Here is a 23,249-nt window from a genome sequence, read left to right on the forward strand (position 1 = left end):
GGAGCAACTAGGCCTGTGAGCCACATCTGCTGAGCCTGCGCGTCTGGAGCCTGTGCTCCGCAACAATAGAGGCCGCGACAGTGAGAGGCCCGCGCACCGCGATGAAGAGTGGACCCCGCTCGCCGCAACTAGAGAAAGCCCTCGCACAGAAACGAAGACCCAACACAGCCAAAAATAAATAAATAAATAAATCTTAAAAAAAAAAAAAAAAAGAAATAGCAGGAGAACCAAAGAATCAAAGCAGTATTTCTAGGAGTACCAGAACATTGGCATATAATGGTGGAAAATGTTTATATGTCTTACTTTCTCATCATGAATATAAAATGTGCAAGTTTTTAAAGGGATACTTCAAAACCAATCCAAATGATACTAAGTATAGACAAAACTACTCAAAATTTCAAAGTCCTATGACCTTAAAAGGCTACAAAAAAGAATAACAGGGATGATTTACGTACTTCTATTAAACCTTAAAATGGGAATGAGCAATACATTTATTTCATATTGAGAAATTATAAATACCATAAAAATAGCATGTTTAAAAGAGCAATGAATGGAAAACTTAAAAACTAAGCTGGTGTAGTTAGTATATTGAATCTTGTAAGAAAGAGAATACTTGGACTGAATATACTCCTAAACTGGTCAAGGAGTGAGAATAAGAAGGAAAATAAATGAATTTTTAGAATATCACATGTAAAACAGATACATGGGAAGTTTTTGCTAATGACGTGGATATCTAGAAGGTAGCTTACGGTTAGGAGGAAAAAAATATAATTGACATGGATAAAATTTCAGCTGAACAAGTAACACTTTTCAGAAGAGAAAACTTAATGAGGTAAATCCTTATGTGGTAGAGCCCAAATGACTATTAAACCCAGGCCACGCACTATTCCAGAAAGCGTTCTAGAAGAAACAGAAAAGCATCTTTGCTTGGGTTCCTTTAAGAATATATGTCCCAGGATGACTGTTCTCCGTTTAATCCCATCAGCCTACCCCTCACCCCCTACCCTCACCAAAAGCTTTTCCTGGACCCTCAAAAACAAACCAAACCTTAGTAAAACCCTGATCCAGTACACGAGACATCACACAATGGTAACTGACTGAGGCAGATTTCACAAATAAACCTTCACCAGGAGGTCAGAATGAGAAGTCGAGATTCCTGAGTCACTATTAGAAGGTACCACATGGCTTTGAGCATGTGAGGCTGTGTAACCCAAGAACCAGGCTCACAGAGGATGCTAGAAAGAAACCTTATTCGGTAAAACAGTGATTTTTCAAACCTTTCTTCCTTTGTGTTAAACCAGGGACACCTCACTACCTAACCTACAGCATGTGTACTGAGGAAAGGGGAGCAGTGTGGACGGAGGCCTCGCCACATGGGATTCCAAGGAAACGATGGAAACCATTGCCTGTCCTGAGAACTGCCCGCGCAGCGACAGTTAGAAAAGGAGCCTTCTACTGCACCTCCACTGGTTTTCTTTAAAAATGTTAAATCGAAGCCTTTGTTTCTGAGCACTTCTCCGTTAGGGAGGTAACGAACATGCCAACCAAGGGAAGGGGCTTCCGTGGTTAAGGACCAAGGTCAGGAGCCTTACTTCACACAAAGAAGTCCACCCTAAGCCACTAGTTTAGGAGGGAGCTTCCTCTGAGAGACGTTTCAATGACTTTCCTTCTATCTTATTAAAATAATCTGGGCCAGTAGTGCAACCTTACTTGCCATTTTAATATCAAGATGCTGTCCTGAAAAAAAAAAAACAAAAAAAAAGCTGCCCTGGCTTTTCTCAGAGATGTATATTAAGGAACAAAGTATTCCCTCCCTGTTTAAAATGTTCACAGTGGAAACAACTGAAAAAACAACACCTGGAAGACCTTACCAAGAACCACTACCACTGAGCCTGCTGGCAGCCCAGTGTGGTACCACTGCCCAGACCTCGGCCTCTGGGAGACAGGCTGGCACTGAGGTCACAGGAGGAGCCAGGTGTGGAGGCTCGAGGCGGCGGTCTCGGTGTGGTGACAGCCCTGGCTCTTGCATCCTGAGAGAGGAGACGCTTGCCCTGGCCAGCCCAGCCCCAGCATACTTCTCATTTGTGCTTTGGGGCACTCGCTAATAAAAATACAGCTGTACTTGGTGGCCTGGGGACAAGGTCCTTCTCCCCAGTCCTGTTACAGTCGTCGACTGAAGGCAGCCATCTGACGCGCACAATCCTTTGAAACTCCATCGGCTCCCCGGGCTCAGAAGTGTGTGTGTGAGGAGGGCAGTTTCTAGTGAGTCACCTCATCTTCCTCTTAGGAAACACTCACCTTCGATCGTAACTGGCTCCATAGGGAAACGGCTGCCGCTGCCCCATGCCTAGACTGGATATCGCTCCAGACGGACTCTGGTTGTACATGTCCTGCATGCTGCTGGCGGCCATCTGTCCTTGCGTCATAAACGGCTCACTACTTCCAGGCACTGCAATATTTTCAGGGAACAGACGAAAAATTAAGCACTTTCAAAAGCCAAAGGGCCCAAACCTCCCTTTCTAGTCATTGCTGTTATCCTTAATATGACAGACAACAATACCGATGAAAGAGCATAAGGTCTGGAGTCAAGATGGGCCCTGTTGGGGCAGGATTCTAAGATGGACCCTGAGGTCCCCCTTCCCCACCCCCGTACACACCTTGTATGAGTCTCTCGCTCTGAGTGTGGGTAGAACCTACGAATGGGATAGGATGTCACTCCCAGGATTATGCTACATCACAGGGCAAAAGGGATTTCACAGATGTAATTAAAGTCACTAATCAGCTGGCTGAACTAACCAAAAGGGAGAGCACCTACGTGGGCCCTTTAAATCAGCATCTAGAGGTGAGAGACGAGCAAGTCGGAGACACTCTCCCCCGCTGGCCTGAGAGGCCCATGTGTTAGGAACGACGGAAGCCTCCAGGAGCAGAGAAGGCCCCAGATGACGGTCAGTAAGAAAACGGGACCTCAGTCCGACAACTGCGAGGAAACAAATTCCATCAACACCTGAACAAGCTCAGAAGAAATGGAGTCCCGGCTGACAGCTTGATTTCTGCTGTGAGCTGAGAACCCATAGAAACTGCGAGGGCATACGTGTATGTTGTTTTAAGCCACAAGTTTGTGTTACGCAGTAATACAGGAAGCGAACACAGGCCCAGATCCATACTTATTTGGGTAAGCTGCCGAACTTCTAAGTTTAATTCCTTGTCTATAAAATGTGGTTGGGAATATCATCTCTGGTTGTAAGGAAGAGATGAAATATATAGAGAGTTACCTCCCTTCCCTTTTAGGAAAAAAAAAAAAAAAGTGAAAACCTTAACATAACCACCCATACGCTGACTCACTCTAAAATCAGGATGAAGAAAATCACTAGGGAGCTAAGAACAGCTCAAGAAGGGATGAGATACAACTATTTCTAACAAGGGGTAGAGTGTCAATTAGGTCAAATATGCAAATTAGCATTAGCTCAGAGCCTGAAGGAAATTGAATTGGGTCAGGCCCAGAAACTAGCCTGTAGGCAAATTAAACATTTTAATGCAAATCTTAATTGATATACAGTACTACCACCACCTGAAGGTTACTTTTATGTTCCATGGGATAAAAGCCGACTAAAATTTTGTGAGCTGATAAAATATGTTTGGCTGGTAGAGAGGTGCAAATAGTGAAGCCTGACACTGGTAGAATGTGTTTTGCTTTGTACGGTGCTTTCACGTACTTTATATCTTACAAGATCTTACATCAACCTGCAGTAGAACCAGTTTTGAGGTTACTTTCCATTTTACAGATGTAAAAACAGACAGACAGAAATAAGGGAGATAACTAAAGCTAAATAACTTAATTCCCTAACATAAAGAGTTCTTAAAAATTAATAAGGAAAAAGACAATCAAATTAAAAAATGGGTGAACACGTCGATGGACATTCACAGGAAGAGACAAATAAATGGCCGCTCAGTATATGAAAAGCTGTATGATCTCATTTATAATTAAGGAAATCCAAGTTAAAACAACTGTGAGGCTTTCCCCCTCTCCCAATCTGATTGGCAAATATTAAAACCACTGATAATAATCATTCTTAGCATGGGAGGACCCACATGCTCATGTTAAGAGTATTAAATTGGTATAACTTGCCAATACCTGCTATGATAGGCTATATTTTGGTGACCCCCCCCAAAGAAGCACACCTCTGGGTGTTCCGTTCATAGCTTGTGGAGTCCCACCCACTAGGAGGCTGGGCACCAGCAAATGAGACGCAGCAGAGAGTTGTGAGCGGCTGCAAGTGAGGCTGCACTCTTGGAGTGCTCCTTCTGGCACCCGTCTACCATGTCGCGAGGCGCCCAAGGACCTCCACGGAGAGGCCCTGTGGAAAGGCCCCACGGAGCAGGCCCCCACCAACAGCTCCAGGAGCTCCCAGCAGAGCCTCCAGGTGACACAGCCATTCAAATGACACCCCAGCTCAGCAGAGCTCTCCGTCAGGCTTCAGTGGACAGCGGCCCCTCAGAGCCCCAGCTGAGCACGTGTGGAGCCCAGGGCCACCCCGCCCATCACAGGCTGGGAGACAGAATCAAGTGTTGTTGCTAAAGCTACTAAGTTTGGGGATAGTTTGTTACAATAGTAGAAGATATTCAGTAAATGAAAAAAGAATTCTTATCCTTTGATGCGGTTATTCTCCTTCTAGGAATCTATTCACAGAAACACTCTTACAAGTGTGAAAAAACAGCCATACTTCAATAATCACTGCATCATTATTTATAATAGCAAAATATTATGAAACAAACCATCCATTGCTAGAGCATTAAAAAGAATAAGTAGGACTGTATGTGTAGATGCTAATAAATATTCAACATACGCTGTTTGGGCTTCCCTGGTGGCGCAGTGGTTAAGAATCTGCCTGTCAAGGCAGGGGGTACGGGTTCGAGCCCTGGTCGGGGAAGATCCCACATGCCGCGGAGCGACTAAGCCCATGCGCCACAACTACTGAGCCTGTGCTCCAGAGCCCACGAGCCACAACTACTGAGCCTGTGCTCCAGAGCCCACGAGCCACAACTACTGAGCCTGTGCTCTAGAGCCCACGAGCCACAACTACTGAGCCTGTGCTCTATAGCCCACGAGCCACAACTACTGAGCCCACGAGCCAAAACTACTGAGCCCGCGAGCCACAACTACTGAAGCCCACGCACCTATAGCCCATGCTCTGCAACAAAAGAAGCCACCGCAGTGAGAAGCCCGCGCACCACAATGAAGAGCAGCCCCCGCTGGCCTCTCTCCGCAACTAGAGAAAGCCCGCGTGCAGCAACGAAGACCCAACGTAGCCAAATAAAAATAAAAACACGGTTAAGTTAAACAATATATAAATATTCACTTATTGTTCACTTACAAGCAGTTAATCAATCAATCCCTCAATCAGTGATGAATTAAGTGAGTAGGTGGGGAAGGCAGGCAGGTGGACAGGCGGGGCCGAGGCTACTCAGGGCTGCTGAGTCTTAGACTGGGCTCTTTCATCTACTCCACCACCACACTACAGGTCGGCAGCAGGAGCGACAATACCGACACCAACAACAGGAAGTGATAGCCACTGATGTTGGTCGTTCAACAAAAAATCAGAGCGCCACCAAGCTCACCGCCACGGTATGGTGAACCGAGGAATGGAAAACTTCATTATACAGGGGGTAGGGCTGTAAGAAAGTATGTTTCCTGTGGGTTTTCTGCTTATCTGCTTTAATTTGATACTAAATATACCAGTACCGTAAGGTAGCAGGTGAGCTGAAATAGACTGGGGAAATGCGAGGGAGAGCTGCCCGCTGAACCACTGTACCATTCACACGGTTGATGAAAACACATTGTAGAGCTACCTAGTATCTAGCCAGGTGATCCAGTCACCCCCCACTCCCATGCTTATTTTCATTATAAAACAAGTAGCGGCGTACGGAAACAAAAGAAATAGAACTCTCGCTGTCTAACACAGCATATGGGTAGGATACTGGAATACTTCACAATAACTTTTGAAACCAGATTCCAAAACTTAATTATTTTTTCCATGTTATTGTCATATTTTCAGAGTCTAAAAATGTTATACATCCACCAACAGCACTAACAACATGTTCCTTCTAGCGTCTCATACCACTAAGGAAGACAGCTAACGCCAACACTCACAGAGCTTTCGAATTTCTGAGCTTATGGATTTACTGCATGTTCTGCAAAATCTTTACTTGGAATAAGCAGCTCGTAAACCTTTTGAAAGGAAAAATTATAGATCATCTTGCTTTGTATAACAGATATCTGAAATACATATGAAATACAATCTCATTTGTTAATTAAATGGTAATATGCCCAACATCTAAAAATTTGAGATTATTCATTTTTATTTTGCATTGCTCTGTAATACCTGTGAAAGCCAAGGCTTCGGGCTTTATGTTTCTCTCTACTCAAGACAGTATCAAGAAATTCATGTACCCCAAACATCTAAATACAGCAAAAGTACTATTATTTAAGGGATCCCAGAATAAGTACTTCCATAAAAATATTATTCACCATTTTTCTGTACGCTTTTCAAAAAATATTCATATCATGCCTCAATGTCACAGGACTCAACTGCATCTGGAAGTGTGCCAACAACATTTGGCACGTGGATGCCACTGGAGGAGCTAAAACGGGCTTAGATGGCTACAGTCTCAGGGCTACAGGAGTGCTGGGGGCTGATACCCACGAAGGAGAAACCCACCCTGGGTGTTCGCTAATGTTAGTGAGAACTCTCGGTGACCTCGTCCATCCTACAGCTGTCGATACCACTTCTCTGCTTCGTTCTCCAAGATTATACCTAATTCCAACGCTCTGCCCAGCTCCAGACATACACTCCACAACTTACCGCCCTGACTTATCCACAAGTCAACTCGGGATTTCCTTCTCTAGCTTGTTCATTTCCCAGATGTCCACACCACAGGTAGTAACAGCCAACCTTATTTCCCTCTCTTTCCCAACTGCCCACACTCAGGTGGTAACATCTTCACCCTCTCAGTCACCATCACCTGGTTCTTCTCCCCACATTCAGTCCATCAGCACATCCTGTTGTTTCTACCCCCCAACGTATATACCGGGTGGTTCCACTTCTCAAGCTCCCTGCTGGGGTCCGACTCCAACCCATCACCTCTCCCTGGATTATGACAGTGGTCTCCCCATCTCCACCCTCTCACCTCTCTCCACTATGTTCTCCATAAATATCCAGTTATTTACTTATTTATTTTTAACAAAAAACCCAGTCACCTCACTTCCTGCATAAGACCCCAAACTCATCAACATGCCCAGGAAGGCACAAAGGCTCTGCCCCGTCGGCCTCGACGTGCTCAGCTTGCCCCCTGCTCTCTGTGCCCAGGAGCCTTGCACCTCCTCAAACACACCAGCCCCGCTCCTGCCTCGGCCTCCCCAACTCCTGGCTCCTCCCCAACTTACTCCCGCTCCCCACGTCTCAGCAGATAACTGATAGCTCCTCTGAGCCCTCTCCTCCCCGCCACCCTCCTTAGGAGATGCCCCTCCTTCCATGACCTCCACCCAACGTCATTGCTCTTTGTGTCCTTTCTTGCCTGTTTGTTTCCTTCCTTCCATCAACCACCATCCTTAATCATATATCTGTAGTTTAACTTACTTTTTGTTTCTTGTTTGTAGACCGTCTGGTTTACCAGTATTCTACCTGGCACTCAGCCCCATGCCCAGGTCATGCCATGACGACCATGACACCAACTCCAGGCTGCACTGGGAGCACGTTTGCTTACAATACATACCAGTCACTCTTCTAAGGGCTGTGTTTACGTGCATTAACTCAATTAATCCTTGTGGCCCATTATTATCCCCATTTCTAGATGAGGAAACAGACGTACAGAGATGCTAAGTACTGTGCCCAAGGCCAGAAATTTAGTAGGCTGGGGAGCTGGGACTCAAATATGTCTCGAATGGATCAGTGAATCAGTCATGGGATGGCAGACAGAAGAACACCCTCTGGACCAACTCTGCAGAGGCCCCTCGGCATTTACCTTTTCTCATTCCTCCAAAGGGGTCCTTGTTGGGCTCGTAGGGCATCCTGCCCATCACTTCTGGCATGCTCATGCCCTGCTGGTACGGGGCGCTCGGAGTCATGGAGTTGCGTTTTGGGAATGATGAATCACTTGCGTCTGAGAATGGGTCGTGCACACTGACTGTACTGCTTCTGATAAGATGAGAGACATGAAAGCTTAACGACAGAGCATTAGTCACCTCCAAACACTTACTGAGAAAATAAGCCAACCTTGAAATCTGTACCTGCAAAAACCATCCAAAGTAAAGCATATGAATAAAACTAGTGGTAGTTAATATTTACAAAACTCACTAGAGAACACCATTGCCTCTCTCTATAAAAACTTTGCTCCAGAAAAATGAAAATAGACAAATCTGATTTTGTATGGCTCCCCGAGATGTTTCAACATACCTTCCACCTTGCATTGGGGTAATCTGTCCATGAGGGGTGGAGGCCGGAGTAGGTGGCTTCAGGTCACCTGGAACCTCTGCCATGGAATTACTGCCAGTTGATTGGGGAGTCTGTGGACCTTGCAAGGATCCTGAGTTAGCTGATAGTAGTAGCACCAAGAGAAAATGGGGGAAAATCTAGAGGTTATCAAGTAAGCTCATCCTTGATAGTTATTGAAAAAAAAAAAAAGGAAACAAAATAAGACATCATCTTATGTAGAAGTAGTAACAATATCCATTGCTGGTAACAATGTAGTAAAATTAATTGCTCTTACATTGTTTACAGTGAAAATCAGTAAAAGCTTTTTTTTTGTAAACTATTTGGCAACACACTTCAGATGTGAGCCATAAAATATATTTATACCTTTTGACTGGGTAATTGCTTAATCCCAAGAAAATAATCTAATATAAAGAAGGCTTTCGGCAGAAAAATGTTTATTTCAGTGTTGTTTATAATGGAGATAATCTGAATATCTGAGAATAAGGAAAAATGGGATGAAAAGTTTGGTATATCAATTTGATGGACTATTAGGAAAATTATCTGGGTCTTAGGCAATGAGAAGTGTTTACGTTGTAAAGCAATGATACAAAGTAATACAGAGCTTTATTTCATTTCAATGCCTTCTCAATGTCTGGATATGTCTATGCTGTCATTAACAGTCATCTTTAGAGCTATGAAATCATATTTGTTATTTACAGAACACAAGTCATATTGGTTTGGGGTTCTTTAATGTCAGTATCAGAGTTACAAGACTTGGCTTTAACTACAATTACATTGTAATAACAGAGCTCAGAACTGAGCAGATCTTTTAAAAACTTAAGTGGGATTCTTGCAAATAATTAACCCCACCTGAAAACATAATATTTTAAGGGCTCTTGCTTTATCATTGATCACAGTCTTTAGCATGTTAGATGTTCAATAGATACTGGTTTCACTTATTAATTAAACAACTACTAATTGAATGCATAAAGTGCTTGCTATATTGTAGGCTGTTTTCTACAGCTGGATGCACCAAAGACGGAAAAAGACAAGAATTCCTGCCCCCATACAGTTTACAATGACTACTTTCAGAACGGTAACCCTAACACACAGAACTAATGGCTGCTTGTAAACAATAATATTGCGTATATTACTATCCATAGCTCCTCTCCTATGGAGTTCCAAAGGCTCACCACAGCTACCACCACCCACGCTTTAGAGGAAACGGAGTTGAACAAATCACTGGAGACTACGGAGTGTGCTGCAAAGGCGTAAGAAACAGCAATGAGCCTGTTGCTTCTCCTCAGAAAGCCTCAGCTGAGCCCAGACTTTGCTAGCGAGGCCAGGTCTGCCCGGTCCTGGGTCCTGGCCGTGTCGAGAATGAACACTGACGACTACGCTAGCCAACGGGGAGCTTGTTCCGTAATATCTCCCCTGGGTGCCCAGGGCTAGAGTGACTCAGGGACGTTCTCACAGGTGCCAGGAAGACTAACTTCAAAAGTGGGTATCTTCTTAGATGTAGATACCTTAAAATAAAAACTTACCAACTCATGCTTACAAACCAAATTTTGGTAAAACCCTGGAAATGCATATTTAAAAAGGAGATATAATAAAAGAAAAAAGTAGAGTCTTTTACAAACGTATAAGGATAACCCTACACATATGACTGCACCGTAGAGCTGGCAGGAGGAATAACTGGTTTCTTAAATCAAGAAGCAGATTGTACAGCAGTCTGTACATCTTCTGTGGAACATGGCTCACAAGGCTGTGATCTCAGAGTGACCCTTATTTACAAGTATTCACATTTACAGCTAAGAAGGAAAAAAAAAAACAGGAAAAATTCTCCCCTCTTGCCGGTGTGTTTTCCTTTCCTTTTAGGAAAAAAAAAAAAAAAAAAAAAAAAAAAGAAGGCAGTCAGGAGGCTGGCTCTCCAGGATATCCCCACCTTGTGCCAGAAGTTACAGATGTATACTCGAAAGTAAACAATGCAAAGGTTACTGAAGGTTAAGTGCATCCACACACTTGAGACTGTACAGCCAGACTCCTAGCTGGGAAGATAATTTACACAGCACGAACCCGGTGCCCCAGCTCTGGCTGGGGTTACGGGAAGTAGGGTGGGGAGAAGAGCAATAGCTGATATGTCTCAGGTCTACAGCGACCAGAGGTCACCCAGAGGGCACCTCTGTTTATAACCCGAGCCCCTTTCTCATTTATCTTCCCACTGAGGATTCCCTAGTTGGATCCATGACAATCCATGACAAGTTCTGTGACATCACCCGTCAGCTAATAATAGAAATGCAGTCAGCCACCTGCCAGCAAAGATGGATGGGTTTTTGGTTACAGACTTACTAACTGAAAGGGGAGCTTCCTGCCACCTCCCCGCACTCCTCCCAGGCGGGTCCCCTCCCCGCCCCTCCCCGACTCTAGCTTATAGGCGGGCCCAGGCCACCTGGGGAGGCGATTCCTGTGGCCGTTCATTAGATCTCCACAAACTTTTACAGTCTGTCATAACAAGAGCCCGCCGGCACCTCAGAGATGCAACCACACCCCCAGTCCTTGCTCAGGCTTCATTCAGGAGCCTTCCTTTGGCTGACTTACTCTAGTCCCCGGAAGACACACCCTGGATCTCTGGCATGAGAAACCACACAGCCACCCAACAATGAAGATCCTGGTGCAGCCCCCAGGGCTAAGGGGTGATACCTCTCAGGGGCTGACAGGATTGAATTTCAGATCAGTATCAGCTGCATCAAATCAAAACTAGAATACAGAGGGATGACTTAGAATGCTAAGTCATTAGCGCTTAGGATTTAAGTTGGTTCAGAATGACCATTTGAAAAAACCGCCTAGAATGTTTCTTAGGAATCTTTTAGTTGTTTGCCTGGATGTACTCGTAAGGAATAAACTACAGTTATGTTCTTATGGGAAAAACCGACTTCAAAGAACACAAACATTGGTTGAAAATTAGTTAAAAAAAATTTTGTAGTATATGATGCCCTGACGTGGCAAATACCTGGGAATAAGTTGTTTCCCTTCTCTGACAATAAAAATGTTTCAGAGGCATTTTCCTTAATGATAGGTCTGGAATCAAAGAGGTCACAATGCACAGATGCTGGAGGAGATGCCTGGTCTTTGGTTGAGAGGCTGATGTGACTCACTGCCCTACTGCCCAGTCCGTGTGTCCGTCTCTCTTGCTGAGCGGTGTGCAGAGCACATGAGGCAAGCAGACTGGCCCCGTGCACCCTGCACGATGCCTTCCAGGCCTTGCACTGGCTGAATGGCTAGACTCAGGAAGCTTTCCTCCCCTGCTTCCTGTTTCACAGGACTTGGGCTCCATTTGGACCACTAAGAAGAATGTATTATCAGAAGTGCATCTGCAATCCAAGCTCTTTTGTGCAGTTAAAGCGATAATGTTGCCATAAAAACGGTAGTTTAAAAAAAAAAGGGGGGAAAGGAAAGAGCTGACTGTTAAGAGAACAGGCCCTGTACTTTCTGAACTATCTATACCTCAGCAGGATTTCTTGTACTGAAGCTGATGCACACTGGGAGAGCTATTCTCCATACAGAAGTGCAGACCATTCAGTGACATGAGTTCTTTCCTGGCAAATAAAATATACTTTTAGATCTGTGCAGACATTGCCACTTTGGTCCCTATACCCCACCGGGTTTTTATTTTGGAAAAATAGTTTCAGAGCTGTTCATAGGCAGCTTGTTAATGTGGTGAGATTTTCGAAATTAGACTTCACCGTTTTTAAAGTACACCATAACTGGCAAAGGCTGTGAATCTTTAAGGGTGGGGTCAGAGAGGAGAACTTCTCTATTTGTATTTAGAACCAACAGATCTATATCTAGGTATGCTCATTACAAGTGCACCTTGGGCCTAAAATGTATTTATTTGAGATCTCTAAGTGGCCTTAGATATTGGCATCGCCATCCAGATATCAGCTAGAGGGAATAATTAAAGGAGAAACAACTCCTTTCTTTGGCTCACAGATACCACGACCTATGTGTAAACAGTTTACCGATCACAGCGCTACTTTAAACACAGGTGTAGTAGGTCCATCTACCTCTCTAATGCCAGAGCCAGATGCCTGAGATCAAGGCCCGGTTTTTCCACTCACTAGCGACAATGGGCCAGTCTGCTTAGATTATTTATTTATCGAATTTTTGAATTTTATTTTATTTATTTATTTATACAGCAAGTTCTTATTAGTTATCTATTTCCTACAAATTAGTGTACATCAGTCTGTTTAGATTTTATGTGCCTCAGTTTTCTCAGGGATTTTAGAACAGTATCTTTATCACAGGGCTAACATGAAGATTAAATGATTAAAGCACTTAGAAGAGCGTCTGGCACACTGTCAGTGCTCAAGAAATACGGGCAATGAGCTATGATCATTTGACCGCAGAGCAAGCCTCTGCTGGGGGAAGTGGCAGGTATAATCAGCCCCATCTTGTATGCAGGACAGTGTGACTAAGCGTGGACCACCCCAGGGCTTGGACACGGCCAGAAACAGACAACAGAATGATCAAATTTAACTTGAGTGAGGTCACCACCCAGAACTAAGGATGATGCAAGTTTCTTCCCATCTCTAATATCGTATTTATCAGAATATAATGATCCAGTAATATCAAATTTGAAACACTAACAGGCAGAACAAAAGCTAGCGGGAGAGCTGAAAGAATGGCAGGGTCTCCAACAGCTGAGTGAAGAGATAGGAGAGAAGGCAGGTATCATCAATATGATTTTGCTTACGAGAATTTAAGTGAATCACCATTATTCCTAAGCGGTATTTTAAGATTCCTGACCCTGGGGTCAAAGTTAACTGGACTACTCTTTCTCAGAAATAGGGCTATATAGACCTTTATCTTGACAGTTTGCTGAATTCCCTACAAGCAGAAACTTGCTTGGCAGGGGATATTAAAAACTAAGTCCGAATTCCGTCTTGTTAACGTACAAATCGGAGTGTCTCTGACCGAGGCAGAGCTGGTAGGAGCTGGCCGTTAAATCCGCAGAGTGGCGTTTCCGGCATCAGCACAGGTTACTGGGGAGACTTATTCTGACGGTTAGATGGAATATTTTAAAATAATTGTATAAGGAATAAAGGTATAAAACTCAGAATTCCAAAGTCTACTTTGGCTAAAAAAGGTAAAGCAAAAGAACCGTGCCTTCAAAGTGCTGACCAGAAATAACAATACCCCCAATTTTATTCTTTCTTCCCTTAAGCACTGCCAACGGGGTCTAATTAAATAGACAAGGCAGAAGAGAACACCCCTGGCTCTCTAAGATCCCAGTTTGCTCTGCTCGCTTTACTCTGAGCGGCCTTCTTAGAGCCTGGGAGGGACTCCATGGGGGCGGGGTCCCCGGCTCGCCCGCCGCTACAGCTGCAGCACCACCACTTACCAGGAGAGGGCGGCTGGAGCTTGGGCTGCTTCTTGGTGTCTCCCGTGCTGAAGACTTCCGGCGGGGGCTCCTCCCCTCGCTCAGTCTTGCACTCAAAGGCAAACAGGTACTGAATATACTGCTTTTTCAGGGAGCTCGCTGCACTGCTTGAAGTGCCGACATTTAGGTTGGTTGCCAGCTCGCGCCACTTCTTGTTTTTATTAACCTGGCAAAAAAAAAAAAAAAAAAAAAAAAAGGCAGGATCATTGGTTTGCAGCAAAGTGGCTTGTTTAAAGCCAGGAGACAAAAGAAAAGCACTTAATGTCCTGTTTTACTTTTTTTTTTCTTCACTTGCCTCTTTTAACTAATGCTCATTATTCCCACTCAGTAGTGCATAGACAGCATTTACAGTTATAAAACCATTAAGGAACCTGCTGATAGCTACACAGAAAGCATTGCTCGTGGAGATTCTTCTGCCTGGTGCATCTTCTAATGCCTCACACTCTTCCAGAGCTGGTGCTGTCCGGGCCCAGCAATTTATCTCTGAGCAAATGTACGCTCTCACTCACACTCATCCCCCATACCACTTCTTATCTTTAAAAAAAAAAAAAAAGAAGGGTGTCTAAAAAACTAACATAAGAAGCAATAACAGAACTATTTGGCAAGTTAAGTGTTTGGGCCTTAATATGAAAAACAGTATCTTCTTCCAACAGCCACAAGCTTCCGGAAAGATGAGCCTATAATTTTGGTCCGTGCCCAGCCTCTCACGAGGCTTTCTTGTGGTGTTGGGTGAATAAGGCCCCAGCCAAATGACCCCAACTTAAAAGCCCGGCCGAAGCCATCAGCCCTGTCTGAGCTGTGGAGGCAGCAGGTCGCTGACATGGCAGCACCTGTGGGCTTGGGAAGGGGTGCACAGGACTACCCAGTGTTCCCAGTCACACTTCGGATGGAGGGAACACAACTGCAAAAAGAGAAGAGAAAAAAGAAAGGAAATCCTCAAATGTTATAAAAGGATTTGAGGAATTACTTTAACCTTTTGATTCCCACATGGGAACACAGTTACATGACACTGAAACACGAAGGACACGTGAAGGCCTGCAAATACTTGGGGAATATTTTGCCTTTAGACGTTTCCTGTGTTAAGTAGCATAGGTTAAGGGGACAGTGAGTTTTAATGAAATGTTCAATTTTTGGATTCAAACTTTCTCACAAAGCTCTTTCTGTCCATTTACTTAGTACTAAATGGTGCATGATAAACCATGGAATACTCCTGGGAATGCTTAACGCCATTTTTGTTACTTAACGCCAGGCTGCAACAAGCAGGCCTGCAACTGCTTCCCAAACAGTAAGCAGAGCGCTGCCTGATATACCGTGAATGAGCTGATCTATCTGTGGCTGCAGCACCTATTCCAACCACATCTGATGGCCACCAGGTAGAGCGCCAGACAGGGTGTGAGCAACAGTGCTGCCCAGGAGCTCATCGCCGCTGTGAATCACTGCTACGTTCAAGCAGCTTCATTAGCTAAGCCAGCAGAGTCCTGCTCACAGACCCAACATGGGAATGCACACTACTGACAGAGTGAGGTGTCTAGACGATCCCTAAGCTGCTGCGATGGGTGACACCCAATTGTTTAGCGTCCTGGGGATTCTAAAAAAATCTGTCACGGGGTCTAGGTGTACAGAAAGAACGGTCAGGGGAGTCTATGCCCATAGGAGAAATGTCAGGGGTGTCTAGAGAGGAAAGGTCGGGGGGGGGGTCTATGCTCAGAGGGGAAAGGTCAGGGGTGTCCAGGTACAGAGGGGAAAGGTCAGAGGGTTTAAGTGCAAGAGAGGTGTGTATCCTGACCTCTCCCTTCGCTGACCACCACTCACACCTGGTCTGCATCCTATGATTTACCATCTGATCAGGCAGTCTGGGGTCAAGCTCTGATTGCTTCAGTTGTAGGCCTCAGGTCTCGGGTGGGAGGAGACACCTCAGGGAGGGCTGAGAACAAAGGCCTCTCCTGCATCCCCAAGAGCTGTGTGGCACCGAGACCAGGGTGGGCCCTCGGTGATACCTGTGGATTACACGACCTGCCTTTGGATAGCGAGGCCCCGCACCACCTGAGGCCCGAGCAGCTACTTTCATTGATCTGGGGGTGGGAGCCCAGGTATTGACAGGTTTTAAATTCTCCCAGGTGATGCTAATGAACAGCTAGGTCTGAGAACTACGGGCAGAAATAAGGGCTTGCGTTTTGCAATCAGACAGACCTGGCCTCACCACCTAGCCTGAGAATCCCTGGGCCACAACATTGTACAGTCGGCCTTCCGTGTCTCTGGGTGATGCATTTGTGAATTCAGCCAACTTCAAATTCAAAGTATCAAAAAAAAAAAAAAATTCCAAAAATCAAAACTTGCATTTGTACCAGCAAATATTTAGGCAGCATTACATTTTATTGGATATTGTAAGTAATCTAGAGATGATTTAAAGTATACGGGAGGTTGTGTGTAGGTTATATAAATAAGGGACTCGAGCTCTGAGGATTTTGGTATTCGTCGGGGTCCTGGAACCAATCCCCCATGGATCCCAAGGGACAACTGTACTTCATCTTGTTATATCTCTTCTTCAGGGCTGATGACCTTGCATTTCACGGGTATTGAGAAAAAAAGTGACAAGAAAAAGCACAGTGCCCAGGACGCAGTGGGCACTCACCCCTTAGGACACTTTCCCCCATTCGACTTCGGGACATGGATATACAAACCAGACCCAATGCTAAAAACTGGGCTGAGACTGGTGAGGAAAGTGTGGCCTCTAGGGTACAAAATTGAAAGGGGAATTGCAGGGGAGGCATCTGCACAGCCCCAAAACGAGTGCCTCCTGGAATTCTGCACTCCGGGTGCCACTTCTGCCCATGCCAGTCCCAGCCCTGTGAAAAAGGGACAGCACTGCTCTTCTCGTCGCCCAGGTATGGTGGACGTGGTCTTAGAAGGATGACTTAGTTTTCTTGCTAAATTGCTCTGGATAGAGGGAAACAGTGAATTTTTGATTTATATCTAATCTAGACAACTTAGTCATTTGCAAAACATTTTTATTTACTATGAAATTCTGACAGATTCAGTAGAATTCTGGAGCTGTCAGGGACCCGAAAGCAAAATCTAGCCCAAATGTCTCATCTTACAGATGAGGACTGAGACCCATATAAATGACTGAGGTCACTCTGCGAGTGGGCAGCGGATCCGGGTCCCTGGCCCCAGCACTCTCCCCCTGCAGCACATGAACGTGGATCCCAGTAAAGGTGACCTTCCCAGGGGCTTCGCTTTTTCTTTGTGAGAAAAAAATTCGAGTCTGTATATTCAAAGAAAGCTGCTGTAAGAGCTTATCTATAGCATCTCCTCATTCATTCATTCATTCTCACCTGTGCCAAACCTCCAATCTCTTTAACGCAGACATAGAGTCGGAACAGGTCCAACGGCTTCTTGCCCACCGCAGGCAGACTTGAGACCGGGGAGCCTCTCTCCTCCATGAAGGTGAGGTATCGGTCTACCCACAGCTTTCTCTCTGGCTCATTCCCCAATTCATACACCTTTGTGATCTTTTCGCCAGTGGTGGTGGATGAGCTGGACTTCTAGAGCCCAGAAGGAGCATTTGGAGATGGGGCATGGGTGGGCAGAGGGAAAGGGAAGAAGGTGAGAAAAAAGTAATGAGCTACCAAATACAAGAAGAGAAGAAATTTTAAAACTACTGCTATCACACAACAATTAGGAATGAAGGCTACTAGTTCAGGCACAAAGTATACATTGCCTTAATTAAGAATTTACTTTGACTTTAAATAAAGGGCCCAAACTCCCCCTTTTATATACTTGAAAAACAAAAAGAAAGGAACAAAAACTTTCTTTTACTTTATCGATATAAGCGTTGAATCCCAGAAGGCAAGATTCCAATGACACCTCGCGTCAGTTTTAAAAACAAAAGGGTGCTAGCTCATTGAATGATCACCGTGAATTTAAAATTTCACACGTAATGTTCTAGAGCCCTAAAAGACTACATGGTCTCCTACATTTCCTTGTCAAAAGGTGGATGGCCGATGTGTGTCTTCATTAAAACTAAACCATATGGAGGAAGAGCAAACACGTGGTACTTGCTGAAAAATATAAGGTAGGTCACATGTCACAGGACCCAGTGGTGTGTGGGCTCTTTGTAAACCAATGACCAGCGGAAGCTCTGGCGTTCGCTCGTGACGACCTGCTTTGCTGACTTAAGATTCCTTGAACTTCTCTGCCAAGGTTAAGGGGCTGTTTAGATAGTTTAATACATTTCTTAAGCAGCCACGTGTTAATCACAAAGACATGTGCTACTTCATACTCCCAGCATATCTATGGATAAATACACAAAATGTGCCCATTTGGTTTATACTGATGCTCTAATTCTTGGTCTTTTATTTTTCTAACTATGTATTTGATTCTAAAATGTCAAAAGTTGCTGTTTCATAAAGAGCCCAACTGTATATTTTTCCTTTCTTTTATGTCTCTGTATTTGTAACAATATTTGTGCACTTGTAATATCTGCAACTCCGGGATCATTGTGCAAAACCACTTGTAAAGTCTCGATAAAGATTTCCTTGGAATAATAATATACTTCATTTAGTCATGTTTATTTACTAGGTTGTCATTTGCAGTGAGTGTATAGCTCTTATTTTAGATGGAGTTTTTCTTGACTCTTTTTCACTATATTTAGCTCAAGATAATTTTAAGCCTACTGCTGAAATGGGGGCAGTGGTGGTGGTAGGGCCTGAGAAAGGATGCTTGAGAATGAAACTAATCAAGCTGGTGAGTGGCAGAGGTCCCTCCAATTAACATGTAATTTTCCCAAGCTGTTCTGGCTAAAATTTTAAGCCTTCAGCTTTAGAATTATTGAAGCATAAAATCTTTACATAAAATATATAAAACTGGGTAATACAGTTGATGTAAATAAAGAGAGTAGAGCGGTAGGATAAAAAAAATGTGATCTTTTAGAATTTGAAGCTGAAGCTAAAGAAAGTTACTTTAGATAAGAACTTAAGTATGTCTACATGTTCCTATATATGTCTATAAACTCACGTACATACCAGATCATGGAACATACTCCATAACCAAATAAGCTTTTAAAATTTATTTACCATATTCTCACACCCAGGGAACATCTGACTCGGAAAAGAAACTGTTCTAACACATTTTACACCGCGTTCTCATACTGGGAACGTTTCAGAAACTTCGTCATCATTAATGAGGTAGTTATGAACAGGAGGTTTCCAAATCATAGTTTTGAAACCTTGTCTTTATTGGGAGGTACACTGAAAACAATGGACCCAATCTTTTTTTTAAAAAAAATAAAAATTTGAAAGAAGAACCAGAGGAAAAAACCATTATCACCTAAAATCAATGAAAACCACCACCATGAACCTCCCCCTTGCATTTCATCTGTGAAGAACTCAGAGGAAAAGTCTGAGATTCCATTCAAAAATAAGAGATATAAAATCAGTCGTTTCAGTTTACAGTCACTCTAGGTGCTCCGCCAACATCCCGAGTAAAAAGATCCAGCTGCTGTTCCCGGCCAGGTCCTCTCTAAACCCAAACCGTGGAAGGGCTCCAGGAGAAAGTTACTCGTGGCCCAAGCAATGAAGCAATGAGACTGTGAAGTGTTTGCTCCTATCTATGAAAGGAGGGGATTCTGGTAACCTGAAACCGGCCTAAAGTAATGATTTACTTAGTTTTTGACTATCCGTATTTTAACTTTTCTTACCTTTCTTTGTTAAGGGAACTTAAGTTTAATTAACTTCTACATATCTCAATTTGTTCTCATAAAATTAGAAAACCTTAATGAAGATAACAGTTGTTAATAGAACTGTTTTACTTTTCATAGTTTTTGGATCTTCAAAAATGCATTCTACGGTGCCATAATGTAAACAAATGCATCCGTGTGAAAAGAAAGTGGTCAAGCCTCAGTTTTATGTCGGGTCCTAGAAGAGGCCTCCCCTGGTGCCGGCTCCCTGGTCTGAATCATCATCGCAAAAGCTTTATTTGTCCTTGGTGGTACCTGGCCTCACAGTGCACAGAGGCCTATGTTTCGCGTGGGCTTAGCTGTCTGCCCTCCACTCTCCTGACTAGACTTTAAGTTCCACGAGGCAGGAACCGGGTTGATCTTGAATCACCAACAGTGACAGCACACTGAAGGTACTCAGCACATTATTTGCTCTGAGTGAATACTCACGTGAACAAGAAAGGTCTGAAAAGCCTAGCACCATCCAAGTAAGAATTAACAGCTGGTTAAAATATTCTGTAAACAGGTTTTCGGTGAGTGAAGTGCTGAGTGAATGTGGACACAATCGAGTGAGACTGAAAGCTGAGAAGGGATTGGTGGGCAAGTAACATCTCCATCCCCAGCGTCCTGGGCTGCACGCTGGCCCACTCCCAAAGTTAGTATTTGGGCGCCCAAACCGAGAAAAAGGACATTAAGGGAAACAAAAGCCCTAGGAAATAAAGCCTATACACTTTATCCCTGATCAGGCTCAAAACATACTTTTTTTGTTCAGAGACCTTAATTATGATGTGACCTTTGAATAAACGTCATTTACACTCTACCCATCGAACAACGGGCAAGAAAACGAGCCCCGAAGAAAGCTGGTTAACTTTTCCAGGCCACTGGCACCACCTCGTATTGCTCTGGTGTTGTAAAAATTGTACCCTACTGCATGAAACAGTCGTGGAGGCAAGAAAAAGAAATGGAGATAGCTGAAAAATTACAGCAAGACATTATTATGGTGCCACAAATGTTTTCCTTGCATATAACTTAATTAAGTCTATAAGTACACTTTTCCTCAAGTCTTTGAAGCAGATTTACATTTCAGCAGTCTTTACCATATGCCTGGTAATATGTGTATATGCATGTGTATGTGCAAATGTTTATTTTTATTTTAGAATGTTTTGTAACAAAACAGCGCTGGTCCATGGCACACTGTCAAAGCATAGAACATCTCTGTTATTTAGTCCATTTCAGGCCTGCTATTAGATAGGCTTTATTAGAAACACTGTTAGGAGCAATTTTAAGTACAAATTAAAGTTGTATCTCAGAAAGAGAAGTTAAATACTCTTCAATATATATCTGCAGTGATTTGACAGCAGAGATAAGTTTAGGTCCTGCATAACAATCTCCTTTAGTTCCTTTCTTGAATGAACATCTCATTAGAGGGTGGTGCTGTTTTTTCAACACAGAGCAATCTCTAACACCTCCCACTACCTCAAACCACATCTTCTGCTGTTCCCTTGTTCTAAGACTGGAGCCAGAAGTTTGCTTGTAAATTCTTAAACAAAAAAATGGCTATGGTACAGGGAGAGATAATGTATGTAGAAATATTAATGAAATCAACAATTCAGTTTTCCTTTTTCTCATATTTAAGTAGAAAGGAGGGTTTTGATAATAGTTTCCTACAGGACTTATTGGATAGAGATAATGTGACTAGTAACTTAAAATAAAGATCTCAAGCATTCTTTATAATTCAGAAATCAGCAAGATGGAAATTTTAAACCTATAATATGGTCTATTAGTAGTCTTTAATAAGTTATTATTCTTAATTATTATCTTAAGGTTTTAAAGATATTTTCAACCTCTGAAATCTTCCCCTCTGAGTCAATAAACAAATGTTTTTGAAAAGTTATAGCTGGGGTTCTACCTGTTAACTTGAGAGTATCACTGATTCAAAACACTTTTTCTATGATTAAAACAAAACACCAGAGTAGATCATGGGACCGCCCCCCCACCCCCCAATGTTGGCTGCCTTCTGAGACTCAAAGCAAATAACACAAAGATATCAGAATTAAGGCGCTGCACCCTCTCTTCCATTAGTTCTGCTTAATCCATGTTAGAAGCATTTTTCATTTCATCTCGGTTGTTGAAAAAGCGAAACATATGTCTACAAAGGAGGTAACAGCGAATATTGCCCTTTCTTCCTCTGAAAAGGAAAATGCTGGTTATACTGGAGCTCCACATGAATTTTACAAACATTTACTGGAACTACCAAGTCTTCAAACCTTCAGCTCTATCTGCTTAAACCAGCGAATGGATAATTAATAGCAGCCTCCTTTTGGGGTTCTGACTAGATTGCCAGACTCTGCAGTCAGGGTCTTCTTCCCTCCAACTTGCTTTTCCTGAGCTGTGCTCTTCAATACATTGTCTTGCAAAAATTAGCGCATTAATTAAGCCTGCTTGGCAAGTAATTGCATGTTAAGATTTTTTTTTTTTTAAAGATCTTTTGATTCCTTATATGAATGTAAAATAAAGGTTACGACAGTGCCATTCTTCTTCTTTTTTAATGGCACAGAATTAATTTCTTTAGTAGGAAAATAAAGGCCTAGCTCTACAGACAGAAGAATATTAAGGCTAAAAAAATTCCCTTATATGCACATTTCCATTTTTGTTTTTTAAAATATCGTATGAAATCAACACTTAATATCAAGATTATGAGCAGGCTTGTGCAGGATATAATTTTTCTATCTCAACTGATTCTAATGTAGGCACACATTAATCTGAGAGTAGCGTTCCAAATATTCACAGGCACTAACATTTCTACAACTTTTCTGTTAATTTCTGACAAGCAGATTGAAACAAGGCCTGGCTGATGATATGCTAAACTGTGCCCAGAGTGTAATATTTATATTTTCAAGACAGGCAGTTTCGAAATAAGATGTTTCAGACACAATAGCCGATGAAAGATTTAGGCCAAAGGCCAAACTTATCATATACTCCATGGCTGCTATTAGTTCCCATGTAAATGGACAGTTAACTCATTTTAAAGATCTTCTATAAGCGCACAACGGATTAGACATTTAAACAAAGTCATTGCGTGAAGGAGTTTGGACCCAGTAACACAATCACATGCTTCGTATAGAGACGCTTCTTTACATCAGTGGTTTCATTACCAGCAATCAACTTATGTATGATGCATATAAACTTTACTCATTTTGTTACTACTACAAAGAAAACCCTTTCATGGATAAATTATGAAGAAAAAGTCTTATAAAACAAATAAATAAGCAAGCATTAAAATAGAATTAATTATCAAAAAACCCCAAAAAAACAAAAAAAAACAAAAAACCAGAGCCACTTACAGGGCTTGATGGAGTCTTTGGCCAGCCTGGGCTGCTAATGCTATCACTTTCATCTCCATGAAATGAGGAGATGCTAGCAGAGCTGGGGGACATTGGGGAAGGGACTGGCAGGTTGCCGGGGGTTGGGGGCTGAGAAATACCCTGAGAGCTGTAGCTATCCTGTGGTAGAGGAATAAAAAAAAAAAAAAAAAAGACAAAGGTAGGGCAAACTTTATTTAAAATAACAAAAAGCACATCCAGTTTAACAGACTAATTTTTATATATTATATATATATATATAT

At 43.1% G+C, this 23,249-nt stretch overlaps 1 protein-coding gene across 4 annotated transcripts in view; it reads right to left on the minus strand.

Annotated features, from left to right (window-relative positions):
- ARID1B (AT-rich interaction domain 1B) overlaps positions 1–23,249 on the minus strand; it is a 410,478-nt gene that overhangs the window by 10,740 nt on the left and 376,489 nt on the right. For 3 of the 4 annotated variants that reach the window (XM_082855802.1, XM_082855805.1, XM_082855804.1), the window contains 6 exons: positions 22,969–23,127; positions 17,244–17,453; positions 13,870–14,074; positions 8,451–8,589; positions 8,020–8,192; positions 2,299–2,449 (listed from right to left, as the gene is read on the minus strand). In XM_082855802.1, the coding sequence (XP_082711928.1) occupies positions 2,299–2,449; positions 8,020–8,192; positions 8,451–8,589; positions 13,870–14,074; positions 17,244–17,453; positions 22,969–23,127 (1,037 nt within the window). The remainder of the gene's footprint in view (positions 1–2,298; positions 2,450–8,019; positions 8,193–8,450; positions 8,590–13,869; positions 14,075–17,243; positions 17,454–22,968; positions 23,128–23,249) is intronic. The other variant, XM_082855803.1, reaches the window with a different exon arrangement.

This window comes from Leucopleurus acutus (assembly GCF_964270905.1).
Source record: "Leucopleurus acutus genome assembly, chromosome: 15".
NCBI lineage: Eukaryota > Metazoa > Chordata > Mammalia > Artiodactyla > Delphinidae > Leucopleurus > Leucopleurus acutus.